The following is a 14,306-nucleotide window of genomic DNA, read 5'->3' on the forward strand; positions in this document are numbered from 1 at the left end:
TCAGCAATAAGATTAACTTACAAGAATATTAATAATAATAAGTTGACAATGACTGTTTTTTGTTTCCAATCATTCTTGAGGGAAATTCTAAATCAGGCTGCTCAGGCAATACTTTTGGCCAAGATCGTCATCCATTGAATATGGTACGCCCGCCAGTGTCGTGCCAATGTAGTTACCCCAGTCAAAAATTGTATCCACTGGGCAGAGCCATATGGAGGTAGATTTGTGCCTTTACCATTCAATTAAAATATGTTTTCAATCAAAAATAAAAATCGCTTCAATTAGAAAAAAAAGTGTTTGAATGCAAAAATAAATTTGAAACTCAAAAAAATGCATGTGAAATCTATTTTTCCTTGATTGATTTCTTTTTTTTTTTTTTGATTGGACTCCAGTTTTTTTTTTTTTATTGAAGCAACTTTTTTGATTGAAGTGATGCCGATATGTGTTTGGGCCACATTTTGGCTATAGGACGTTTTTGTCTTTATGATTCAATACAAACAAATACAAAAATAAGTTGCTTCAAAAACTATTTTCAAAAAGAAAAATCACTTCAATCAAAAAAAAGAAACATTTCAAACATAGAAAACATTTTTGAATACGAAAAAATATTTGAGATTGAGAAATTTGCATTTGAACACTTAATTTTTAATTGAAAAAGTTTTTTTTTATCGAAGCAATCCTTTTTGTGTTTGAACCATTTATGGGTAGGACATTTGTGTCTAAATCATTCAATCCCCCCAAAAAGTTGCTTCAATAAAAAAAAAACAACAACAAACAAACAAAAAAAAGTCTTTTCAATAAAAGAAAAAAATCATTTGAAAAATAAAATTGCCCTTTGCAAAGCAAATGACTGTCTAAAGTGGCAATCACATGATCTGTTCGAAAATATGTTGACCCATTATAAAAATATATATTTTTGTTCATTTCATTCATTTGTGTTGCAGTGTTATTACTTTACAACTTTTATATATATAGGAAAGTCACTTTCATGCAATGACGACACTTTTCGGCCAGCCCCCCCCCCCCCCCCCTTAAAATCCGTTTATGGTCAGGAGGGAATTTTCACGCGGGGGGGATATTTTTTGGCAAACCTGTTGGACGTCATCGCTGTGCGGGGCTGATGGGTTGCGTGCGTGCACTGCCCTGCCGCCCTCAAGGAGCGGAAATTTCATGGACAGTATCCTCTGACTGGCCCTCGAGGACAGACTTCTATTGTCTCTCGTGCTATTTAATTTGGCACCTTATCGCGCAATGTGGGCCTATTGTCTTTTTATTGATGATGATAATTGTTTGTTTCGTTTCTCTTCTGTTCACGGCTGAAGCGTGCAGTGGTTGGATGGCGTTTGGGTGGTAGCGACCCCTGGTGTGCCATGATTTCTTGCTTTTTTGGGGGGGGTTGTGTTTGTAGTGTTTTGGGGTTCGCCCACTTTATTTTGGGCCACACACTCAGGTTTTTGCCTCAGCCACTGCACGAGCCGCATAAATAATAGTAATAATAAAAAGGTCATGTAATTCTATAATCAATCAGATTGGAAAATATTACAATGCACAAGACTAATAAACACATCTTCCCTGAAAGCCAAATCTTTTATCGCAAAGTGTGCTACTTAGGGTCCCTGACCACCAGGGGGCCCCCAATCTGGCAATTGTTTGTGTTCTATTTTGTTTACTAGTTTGCTTTATTTGACTTTTGTGAGTTTTGAGACTTGATTACAAGCTGAAAAAAATAAAAGTTCTTCCTTCTTTCTTTCCTCTTAGGGAAAAAGGTTTGGCGCTATCTACTGTAAGTACTGACAATCATTTGGGGTGAGAAGTTTGAGGTATGCAGTGCAACAAAATCTGATTAATATACAAAATATTGATTTATGGGTTGGATTGCATGTATGGGTTTCACAGTTCACTGTGACGAAATGTTGGGCCAAAAATATGGGGCCCTTTGAATTATTTTGCTTAGGGCCCCTAAATGGCCTGGGCCGGCCCTGCTGAAACCAAATAAAATTTGGAAACTGAACAAACAATAAAGAAAGGGAAGGGAAGAATCCAAGTATTTCAAATACAGTGGGGAGAACAAGAATTTGATACACTGCCGATTTTGCTGGTTTTCCCACGTGCAAGCCATGTAGAGGTCTGTAATTTGGGTCAAAAGTTCTCTTCAACTGTGAGGGACGGAGTCTAATACAAAAATCCAGAAAATCTCATTGTATAATTTTTTAAATAATAAATTTGTATTTAGCTGCATGAAATAAGTATTTGATACATTATCAACTAGTAAATATTTCGGCTCTTAGTTCTTTTTTAAGAACCCTTCCTGTTCTCCACTCATTACCGGAAGTAACTGCACCTGTTTGAACTAGTTACCTGTATAAAAGACACCTGTTCACATGCTCAAACAAACAAACTCCAACCTCTCCGCAATGGCCATGACCAAAGAGCTGTGTAAGGACAGCAGGGATAAAATAATAGATCTGCACAATACTTATTTCATGCAATTAAATGCAAATGTATTATTTAAAAATCATACGTGATTTTGTTTTTTTTGTATTAGATTCCGTCCCTCACAGTTGAGAATTTATGATACAAATTACAGACCTCTACATGCTTTGCAAGTGGGAAAACCAGCAAAATCGGCAGTGTATCAAATACTTGTTCTCCCCACTGTAATAATACATTTTATTTCAAAGCGCCTTTCAAGATAAAAGTTTACAAAAGTTACAAATAGTCTGGTGAAAAGGAAAATCAGAGTAAATCAAAGTAACAGGAAATAATTCATAACAAAACAGATGTGTATATATGTTATGAGTCCTGATTTGAAAAGTGAGAAGTTATATTCCAGAGAGTTGCAGAGCTGTGGGACAGAATGGCTAAACATAACAGTCACTCTATTTTTTTTGTATGTGAATGTGATTTTTTTATTATAATTTTCTAATGTTACTCAAACCTGAATCAAGTACATAATTAAGTAATAAAAGCACATGGAAAAACAAAAATGGCCAGCAAGGTATTTTAATACCAAAAATACTGGAATAAAAACATGTCTGTTAAATTAAAACGTGTAATTTAAGCCTTAAGGTCCTGAGACTATGTGTGTGTGTGTGTGTGTGTGTGTGTGTGTGTTTGGCCTTTTAAAAAATATATATACACATTTGAAAAAACTGCAAACATAAACTCTAAGGTAAACTGATTTGTTTTTCAACTTAGGTGAGTTCAAGGTCCCTTCAGCAATTACATTTTCACAAATGATCGCTTCAAATACCATGTGGAAATACAATTGGACTTGACTGAATACAAAGATACAATTCGTGAAAATAAAATACACATATTAGGCAAAAAGAAAAAAAGATTATTTTGAACATGCTTTTTACTTTCAAACCTCTCATCTCCCAAACTCTTACTGCATGTTGTCTTCCGTTATCATCATGGCGAGCGACAGTCCAACGACCAATGACATGAGTGGGATTTGGTGTTGAGATTGTTCCGTCAGCTAATTGGTCAAAAAGTAGGAGAGGCGGGGGAATGAGTTTCTCTGCATATTCTTGCAAATCACTGTACCAGTATTCCTTTGTTCTACAAATAAGACACTACTTTCAGTTTCAAGATGATTCCCCAATGTGGTTTCCTGCATGCAATACTAAATATCGCTTCTCAGTGAATCTTATACCACACAGTGTGCAGGAAAAAGGCTTTTCTCCAGTGTGTATTCTTGTATGCAATTTTAACCGATGCTTCCGAGAAAATCTTTTCTCACAAAAGGAGCAGGCGAAAGGCTTCTCTCTTGTGTGTGTAGACTTATGCTTTTCTAAATCTGTCTCCTGACGGAATCTTTTACCACAAACTGAGCAAGGAAAAGGCTTTTCTGGGGTGTGTGTGCTTATGTGTTTCTTAAAATTTTCCTTCTCGGTGAATTGTTGACCACAAGATGTGCAGACAAAAGGCCTTTCTCTAGTGTGCGTCCTCTGATGCTTTTCTAAATTAATCTTCTGAGAAAATCTTTTATCGCAAAGTGTGCAGGTGAAAGGCTTCTCTCCAGTATGTGTGCGCTTATGTATTTCTAAATTATTCTTCTGAGAAAATCTTTTATCGCAAAGTGTACACTCAAAAGGCTTCTCTCCAGTGTGTGTGCTTGTGTGTTTCTTTAAATTTCCCATCTCCGTGAATCTTTTACCACAAAATGTGCAGACAAAAGGCTTTTCTCCAGTGTGTGTGCTAGTGTGTTTGTTCAATACTCCCTTCTCGGCGAACTGTTTACCACAAAACGTGCAGATAAAAGGCTTTTCTCCAGTGTGTTTACGCTTATGTGTTATTAAATTACACTTCAGAGAAAATCTTTTGTTGCAAAGTGTGCAGACAAAAGGCTTTTCTCCAGTGTGTGTACGCGCGTGTCTTTCTAATAGATTCTTCAAAGAAAATCTTTTATCGCAAAGTGAGCAGGTGAAAGGCTTCTCTCCCGTGTGTGTGCTTGCGTGTTCGCTCAATTCTCCTTTCTCTGTGAATTGTTGATCACAACGTGTGCTGACAAAAGGCTTTTCTCCAGAGTGTGTATGCATGTGTCTTGTCAAATGTTGCTTCCGACAAAATGTTTTCTCACACAAGGAGCAGGCGTGAGGCTTCTCTCCAGTGTGTGTTTGCATGTGTCTTGTCAACTGTTGCTTCTGACAAAATCTTTTCTCACATAAGGAGCAGGCGAAAGGCTTCTCTCCAGTGTGTATGCTTGCGTGTTGTTTTAAATTTCCCATCTCAGCGAATCTTTTACCACAACAAGTGCAGACAAAAGGCTTTTCTCCACTGTGTGTACGCTTATGCTTTTCTAAATGAGCCTTACAAGAAAATCTTTTATGACAAACTGAGCAGGGAAAAGGCTGCTCTCCGGTGTGTGTGCTTATGTGTTTCTTTAAATTTCCCTTCTCGATGAATCTTTTACCACAATATGTGCAGACAAAAGGCTTTTCTCCAGTGTGTGTACGCGTATGTATTTCTAAATAAGACTTCTGAGAAAATCTTTTATCACAAAGTGAGCAGGGAAAAGGTTTCCCAACCGCGCATTCTTTTGTGTCCCTTTTCATTGATGACTTGTTTACAGATTTCGAAGTATTTTGGTCAAAGTCATCCTCCTCCTCATCGGTGTTAATGTCAGAAGAGTGGGACGTTACATCGTCGCTGTCCGAGAGCGGAGCTAAGAGGCCGTCCGGTTGCGATCGTCCTTCTCTTCTTGTTGTCAGGTGCTGAAAGGAAAAGTCGCTCGAAGGTTTCGCTGCTCTGCTCTCTTGGTTTGGACTTTCATCTTCTTCCTTGACAATGACAACCAATGGAAATGTAGTGATTTCATCTTCCTGTTCTTCTTCTTTAATGCTGGGGGTCTCTAGCTCCGCCTCCTGTTTGATGTACGGCATCTCCGACTCCTCCTCTTGTATAACGTGGAGGGGATCTTGCTTCTCAGGTTGAAGATCTTCTTCATTGACGTTTGAGGGAGACTGGGTGGGGGGGGAAAAATCGTGATTTGCTCATGTTGAGCCTCTGGTGTGATTTTCATGTTGCATATTTTTACTGACACTAAGAACCCTTTAGCTGTAGATACGTGTACAAAAAAATAGACTTTACTACGTTACTTTATTACTGCCATTGATGATGATAGAATTGTTAACTCATTAGCTGCCATTGACGGCGTCAGACGTCCAATTCACTTTGACTGGGAGCAAGGGCGGACTACAGGGATACCAGGCCTTTCCTAGGTGGGCCTATGACCCTTCTGGCCGTTGATCAAATGAGCGCATCTTAAAATTTGCGCACATGTGTAATCCGTGAATTACGGCTTCCGTGCGCTCATGTTGGGCACAACTCTTAAACACACTCCCAACACTCTAAAACATATAATACCACCATTGCCATCATTTAAAAAATAAAGTCGCCTGATCTTAAAACCACTCCATCTTCATGTGCGTTACGTGCAATGTCACGTCAGTACAATACGATTCGATTTCCCAGAGTAACGGGTCGTTTAGTAAATTAGTACATTGCAAATTTATTCCATGTTTACCAGATAATTTTTCTTAAATCTAGTCAAATAATTTTTTACATCTTATACTGAGTTTTAAAGACGAAGAGATTAATGTGTAAGATTATTTTACTGACTTAAATATTACTACTTTTTCTATTTGTTCTTCTTAACCCCTTTAGACCTAAGAATGCTACTGAAGGACATGATGCGTTCGTTTCTCTAACCCAATAAATACACGGGAGTTAGTTGCTATTGCCACTTCTAGGAGATGACTGGATTAAACTTTACCCATCGAAATCAAATCATGAGGTTTGTCATGCCCTCTCTGCTATTTTTGGCTCTTTGAAAATGGCTGACCAAACGCAACTTCAAAAAGACTAACGTAAAGTGCTCATTTCTCATCAAAAATACATTAACATTAAAAATAACAAGTAAAACCATGAAATATCCACGACCCAAAAATTGCACATTGTTCTGGTGTTTGAGTAAAAATCAGCGCAGATTTTTTTTTTTTTTGCCCAGTAAAAATAATGTGGGTCTAAAGGGTTTAAGGGTATCAACATAAGAGTTGGTAATTTTTCACATAAATAAATTAAAAAAAAAAGCTTTCCAAAAACGTTTTGATTAAAAGCTATTCTTTAATTAAGGACATTTCTGACAATTAAAAAAAAAAAAAAAAAAGACTAAATATACCAATTTACTGCTTAAAAAAAGGCTGTTAAGCCCTTTTTTAGATAGCTACTTTTCTCATTTCGAGAAATCTGAGTAAAATTTACATAAAGCTAGAGCTGAAACGAATACTCGAATAACTCAAGTTTAAAAACTGATCAGAGTAATTTTATTCGTGTCGAGGAATCGTTTAATTTTGCCAGCTCTAAGCATCACGTTTTGCCCGGACTACTTTCATGGTGGGACAGCACGCTGACGTCACGTACGTACCGTAAAATAACAGCAGCGGCGGATACATTTGATTTCAACCATGCACGGATATAGAGATAACAACGACGAAGCCCGCGAAAACCAAGAGAAATACACAAAGGCAGAAAATGTCAAAAGTGTGGGAGCATTTCAAGGTGGAGACCGAGGCGAACTCTTGTTTAATGTAGTTACTGGAATACATCGCTTGCATAACAATACCCTCACCCGGCCCTGGCTACCCACGGCCCCGCCAATGCTTCCCACCTCAAGCTGGACCCTGCAACCAATGACCGCTCCCGAAACCCGGATTGGCCGCCACTGCGCGACCCGCCCACCTAGCCCCCGTGCCACTGAAAGCGGAGCGATACTCGGGACAAGGTAAAATTAATTTAACGTAGCGCTGTTTATTAAGATTACCGTTCCTGTACCTTGCTAATGTAATTTTAGCTCTGCGGAGGGCCAAGTTTCTATTAATCACGACTACTGTCCTGGGGGGACCACATCTCCACAGCTGTGGGCAAGGCACAACAACGCCTCTATTACCTGAGGAAGCTGAGGAGCACTCAGATCCCCAGACCACTGATGGTGAACTTTTACAACTGTGCCATCAGCAGTGTTCTGACTTACGGATTTTTAGTGTGGTTTTCCAGCTGCACTAAGGCTGACCAGCAAGCGCTCCAGTGCGTGGTGAAAGCTGCCGGGAGAATCATAGGAATGACTCTCCCTGAGATCAGCACCATCTACTCCACTCGCTGTGCAAGAAGAGTGCACAACATCCTGCGGAACCAGCACCATCCTGCTCACAACCTTTTCCACCTGCTGCCCTCGGGGAGAAGGTACAGGTCCATACAGGCCAGAACATCACGACTGGCCAACAGTCTGTACCCACAGGCTGTGAGGCTACTGAACTCTGCCCCTCTCCCCTCTCTGCCCCCCTCTTACGGACAGTAATCCACATCCACTAACAACAATATCTCTGAGCTGGTTTGCATTGTTGCAGTATGTCATTATCCACTATTTCCTCCTCCCTGACCCTTACCCATTGGTTGACGACCAGGAGCCTATACTTGATTGTACTTGATTAACTTATCTGGGTTTTGCACTGATTTATGACTGTTTTTAACAGGTATATTTTTGCTCTGCACTTTAGCACTGACATGACCTCATGCTGCTGTGGAATCTTTGTTGTACATATGTCCAAAACTGTGTCAATGTTTACACTGGGTACTGAAGGGTATTTATTTTATGGGTTTTGCACTTTACCAACTTAGCTGCATGAGCTGTATGGATGCTCCAAACTAAGTTTTGTTGTGCTTTTTGTAACAATGACAATAAATATTCTAAATCTAAATCTACTGCCGATGCGTGACTAACGTTCCTTTCATACAGGCTTTATTTAATCTTTGAAAAAAAAACAGCGCTGTAGAGAGATGAGGGTGTAAAATGAAACATAACAAAGATAACTGAGATGTAAATTTGAGCTCAGTAGTCATTGATAGATAAAACAAGTAGCACTGGTGCCTAACGTGCTCCAATACAGCAGGTATCATAATTTTTGAACACTGCAAAAACTCAAAGTACTATCAGGACAAACAAATTGGACTTAAACTTAAAACTTAACTAGACCTTAAAAATAGCTTGACACAAATGAAAATTCACTTGAAACACGTGCGGAAAAACACCTACCGTAACTTTTACATGATGTGTGTTATCAAGCGTAACGACAATTTTAGGTAAGAAATTTGATTTTTTTTTTTTTTTTTTTTTACAAGATCTGGAAGTTTTTTGAGTGAAGTGAATTTGTTGGGGGGGGGGGGGTTAGTCACATCTGAGATGCAATTGTTGACTGTTTTTAACCATGTACATTGAAAATAAAGGCTGATTGTCTGAGAATGTTTCAATATTAGGTGAAATGTCTTGTTTTCTTGTGTATATTTATAATTTCTCTTTACCTAAAAAAATACCTTTTATCCGGTTACTCGATTAAGCGATAGAAATTTCAGTGTCGAACACTCGATTACTAAAATATTCGATAGCTGCAGCCCTACTTGAAGCCCTGCCAGATAATTTAACTTATTTCTTGTAGCTTTACACTGAAAACATGGAAATGTAACTAGTTTTAAGGAGGTGTGGTTTTGCAGTGTAGATGGTACAGTTCTCATTTTTGTTGCACTGTAAATCCACATATCTAAATAGGTACTGGCTAAGGTTGATGAAAATTAGTAGTGGACCTCTCTTTTTCCATACTCAAAACTATGCATTTTTACTGTACCAGTATTTGGGGAAATGATAAAATGTCCTGCATGTACACTTTGATCAGGGTACAGTTCTCATTTTTGTGGTACTGTAAATTCACAATTCTGAATAAATTCTATACAAGGATAGTGAATATTAGTAGTGGACCTCTCTGACTACTCCCAGAATCAACACTATGCATTTTTACTGTACAGTGGTACCTCGACATACGATCTTTTCGACACGCGATCTTTTCGACATCCGACGTAAAATTTGACTCGACATTTGTTTCTACATCCGACGACATTCTCTAAATACGACGATCTATGACAGCACCGCAGTTTCTATGTTTTCACGCAAGACGGACGCATGGCAGATTTTCTTGTGAGAAATCAACGTTTTCCAACAATGTTAGTGCAGTTGGTCAAAACTAGGAAAAAATGCAATGCTTACTGTTACCATTGACATGAAGATAGATATGATAGAAAAATATGAGCGTGGGGTGCGCATCCATGATATGGCTCGCTCCACAATACAGCCGTAGACGGTCTTTGACAGTCCTCCCCCGTTCGCCAGTCTTTATAAGTTAAGGTGGCAATTATTATTGTGGTAACATCGCCAAAGAAATCGCCATCTTCGTCAGGTTTCTAATCATTTATTCTATCCACTTGTGCCTAGTGAAAAATATGGCATACTTTATAGATGGTTTGAATTGCGAGTAATTACGATTAATTCATTTTTAAGCTGTGATTAACTCAGCCCTAATTATTATGGCTTTTATTATTCCAATTTTTATTCATAATGCATTTGTTTTGCTCTTTGTAATTGATATTTGCAATAGTAACATCAGTATTTTATCAAGGATTTAATGTAGGTTTTTCGGCTGTTGAATGAAGTAACGGAATTATAATGTATTCTTAGGGGAAAATCCTGCTCAACATGCGACCATTTAGACTTACAAACAAGGTCCTGGAACGAATTAACTCCGTATGTAGGGTATTTAGAAAATTTGAATGAAATGTCCTAAATGTGGAATTTGATCTGGTTTTAGTCCAATTTTTTGTGGTACTGAATAGGTTCTGGCCAAGGTTGGTGAATATTAGTACTGGACCTTTCTGTGTTGCTGCTAGATGGCTTCCAACACAGTACATCAGTGGTCTCCAAACTATTCCACATAGGGTCGCAGGATTTCATTCCAACAAAACAAGACAACATCTTTGCACCAATCTGGTGTCTTACAAGTAATCAGTTGATTGCAGTTAGGTGCAGAAACTTCATTGGTTAAACTGTCGGTGCTCGATCGGTTGGAACAAAAACCAGGACCCACAGTGGCCCTTGAGGACCAGTTTGTAGACCCCTGCAGTACATGAAGTGTGGCGGTCTTTCAATGACTCGCTGAGGGCTGAATGAAACAATGTCTACTCTCGCGGCACTAAAAGATGAGCATTCACAGCCAGACTTTTATGGTCATTTACAGGTTACTTCCTGTTGATTTTGAGTCAATTCCTATTAATTTGGGGACATTCTTGAGTCACTTCGTTTTCAGTAACCAAAAATCAACAAGTAGTGATCCATAAATGCCCCATCATTGACAAGACTAATATTGATTGTATAAAAAGTAAAACATGTAATGTCATGATCTTACCCTCATTTTCTTTTGTTTTTCAGTTGTTCATCGTGACATCGATTTCATCTCATCTTCCGCGTCTCGACTCTTTGGCTTGTTCAGGATTGCGTTAGCCTTCAGTCAGTCGTATTTTGTGACATCTTTAAGACAAGTCAAGAAGCGTCTTACACAGTTAAAGTAATTACTTTAAAGTTGCGACCCCTTTTTAAAATAAATTTTACAAATCGGAGGCAGGATTAAGCCAAAGCAATCGGAATAAATTCATGTGTTTTAGCTAGTGAGCTAAACTAACCTCAACGAAGTTAGGCAAGCCTGGGAAGCTTCAACAAAAAGCCAAACGAATTCCACTAACCCTTAAATTGCGACTTTTTAGTCCAATAAATTCTTACTTGGGTACTTACGCGATGAAAATACTTTGGAAGAGCTCGTTTGGTTTATAGAAGAGTACAGGAAAGAACTGCAAACACAGATGAGTACACAAATGTTGCGTCTTGTGAACCGGAAGTAAAAACGTTCAGGCACTGAAACTTCAGTGTAATGTGTTGAAATGTTGAAAACCAAAACTGGTACACATGACTGGACTCCGAAAATATTTAATCGATCCAATAAAAAAAATATATATATATATCCGAATTTGGGCCATAACTATCAATCACTCAATTTTGAAGGCTCAGAACGTTCTTCGTAAATCCATATGTTTAAAGTTTTATCCAACTTCCTGTCCTGCTTCTGTTACACTTCTTCCATCAAGGAACATAACAATGAACTCGCTTCATTTTAAAGCATTAAAGCTTGTCAGGCTCACTTGGTTGAGCTTTTCTCGCAAGCCATGAGCCCTAATTATTCGAAAAGTACAAAAGAAGAAGAATACGAATAGAACAACTGTACATGGATGTGACAAGGAACAGCTATGAGTGGTCGCTGTTGGGAAAATGTCTCCACTCAAAGCTGGTCGTTTCACTTGACTTTGATCAATAAAAGATATATTTCATACATTTTAATTCTCGGCTATAAAGGAATTGATGATTAATACAATGCTCATAAAAACTAATGAATTCAAAATTAATGCACATTGGCTTTGTCCCAAGTAACACCCTAAATATTATATATATATATATATATATATATAATATATGGCGGAAAAATCTCAAGTGACTTTAAGTTCCGCTCTGAGACCCCCAATTTGGCCAAATTTCAACATTGTCCTAAATGCATGCGTGATACATCATTGGAAAGCTTAAGATCTCAATTTTCTGGGGGAAGACACATTTTGAGCAGGAGGGCATTTAAAAAAAAAACAAAAAAACAGCAAAACCCTAACTGGAGGTGAGAGCATGCGAGAGCATAATTAAAGACACCATGATTTTTACGAGATATTATCGCGTACTTACCTCTTTTCCATCCAAAAACTCCATGTAGCATGTATCACCAATTGTCAAGACACAGCTGTGAATGGCCACAGACGGATTTTTGGGAGATTTTATGGGTGAAACATGGTAATATAACAAGGGTCGTGTTGCAGAAATCGCAGACATCAAGGAGTGGTCGACATTTTCATATATTTATCCTTTTAAACGTCCCCCCCCCCCCCCCCCCCAATTTTTCTTTGTTTGGATCGATTATTTATCATCTAAAATATTGGGGAAAATGTGACAGTAACACAAAAAAAAAAAAAAAAAAAAAAAAAATACAAATAAGCGATAGATACGAGGTAGATATCCTTGACTTACAGACGCAAATTTTTTCATTGTGAAATAATTTGTTTAAAAGTTTAAAACGTGCGAGTGAATAATTTTTTAAAATTCATTTTCTTTTAAACTAAATATTAGACATCAATTAATGATTCTAAGCTAAAAATGACAGACATTTCGAATAATAAATACGATTACTTACCTTTTTATGGCTAGGTTGAAATAAAAGCTGTTGCGCGACTTCTGTAAACGGGGATTTCCAGGGTATAACGGACAAATTAAAAATAGTTCGGGGACTTAATCCGCCATGAATCTGCTATGGCAGCATATAGACATGTTGTTCTATCAAACACAACAGTTCTTTTGGCTTAAATACAGCAGTTCATTTTAAAGAGGGGTGCAAGAGCAGAAACTGCTTTTTCAGCCTCGTCTGTTTTTTCCGCCATATAAACCAGTCCTTCTGAAAAAAATAGCATATTGCGATAAAGTTCATTATTTTCTGTAATGTACTGATAAACATTACACTTTCATATATTTTAGATTCATTACACACAACTGAAGTAGTTCAAGCCTTTTATTATTTTAATATTGATGATTTTGGGGAAAAAAAAAAAAAAAATCCCTATCTCAAAAAATTAGCATATCATGAAAAGTTACTCTAAAGAAGCTTCTGATCTAATTATCTGAATCAACGAATTAACTCAAAACAACTGCGAAAGATTCCTGAGGCTTTTAAAAACTCTCAGCCCGTTCATTACTCAAAACCGCAATCATGGGCAAGACTGCCGACCTGACTGCTGTCCAGAAGGCCATCATTGACACCCTCAAGCAAGAAGCTAAGACATAGACAGAAATTTCTGAGCGAATAGGCTGTTCCCAGAGTGCTGTATCAAGGCACCTCAGTGGGAAGTCTGTGGGAAGGAAAAAGTGTGGCAGGAAACGCTGCACAATCAGAAGAGGTGACCGCACCCTGAGAAAGATTGAGGAGAAGGGCAGATTCCAGACCTTGGAGGACCTGCAGAAACAGTGGACTGAGTCTGGAGTAGAAACATCTAGCGCCACCATGCACAGGCGTGTGCTGGAGCCACTTTTGAACCTGAAACAGCAGCAGAAGCGCCTGACCTGGGCTACAGAGAAGCAGCACTAGACTCTTGCTCAGTGGTCCAAAGTACTTTTTTCAGATGAAAGCAAATTTTGCATGTCATTCGGAAATCAAGGTGCCAGAGTTTGGCGGAAGACTGGGGAGAAGGAAATGCCAAAATGCGTAAAGTCCAGTGTCAGGTACCCACAGTCAGTGATGGTCTGGGGTGCCATGTCAACTGCTGGTGTTGCTCTACTGTGTTTTATCAAGAGCAGGGTCAATGCAGCTAGCTATCAGGAGATTTTGGAGCACTTCATGCTTCCATCTGCTGAAAAGCTTTACGGAGATGTCATTTTTCAGCACGACCTGGCACCTGCTCACAGTGCCAAAACCACTGTTAAATGGTTTACTGACCATGGCATTACTGTTCTCAATTGGCCTGCCAACTCTCCTGACCTGAACCCCATAGAGAATCTGTGGGATATTTTGAAGAGGAAGTTGAGAGACACCAGACCCAAAACTGTGGATGAGCTTAAGGCCGCTATCGAAGCATCCTGGGCCTCCATAACATCTCAGCAGTGCCACAGGCTGATTACCTCCATGCCACGCCGCACTGAAGCAGTCATTTCTGCAAAAGGATTCCTGACCAAGTTTTGAGTGCATAGCTGATATAATTAATTGAAGGTTGACCTTTTTTGTATTAAAAAAAGTTTTTTGTATTGGTCGGATGAAAAATGCGAATTTTTTGAGTTAGGGATTTTT

General features: G+C 38.6%; 1 protein-coding gene across 1 annotated transcript; it reads right to left on the reverse strand.

Moving 5' to 3' along the window:
- Window positions 1-2,091: 2,091 nt before the first annotated feature.
- On the reverse strand, window positions 2,092-12,280 carry LOC130925680 (gastrula zinc finger protein XlCGF57.1-like). Its single transcript, XM_057851346.1, has 3 exons — window positions 11,174-12,280; window positions 10,791-10,912; window positions 2,092-5,468 (listed from the first exon to the last, which is right to left on the reverse strand). The coding sequence occupies exons 2-3, from the start codon at window positions 10,794-10,796 to the stop codon at window positions 3,591-3,593; spliced, it is 1,884 nt and encodes a 627-aa protein (XP_057707329.1). The 5' UTR covers window positions 10,797-10,912; window positions 11,174-12,280; the 3' UTR covers window positions 2,092-3,590.
- Window positions 12,281-14,306: the final 2,026 nt, after the last annotated feature.

This window comes from Corythoichthys intestinalis, chromosome 1 (assembly GCF_030265065.1).
Source record: "Corythoichthys intestinalis isolate RoL2023-P3 chromosome 1, ASM3026506v1, whole genome shotgun sequence".
In the NCBI taxonomy this organism is placed as follows: domain Eukaryota; kingdom Metazoa; phylum Chordata; class Actinopteri; order Syngnathiformes; family Syngnathidae; genus Corythoichthys; species Corythoichthys intestinalis.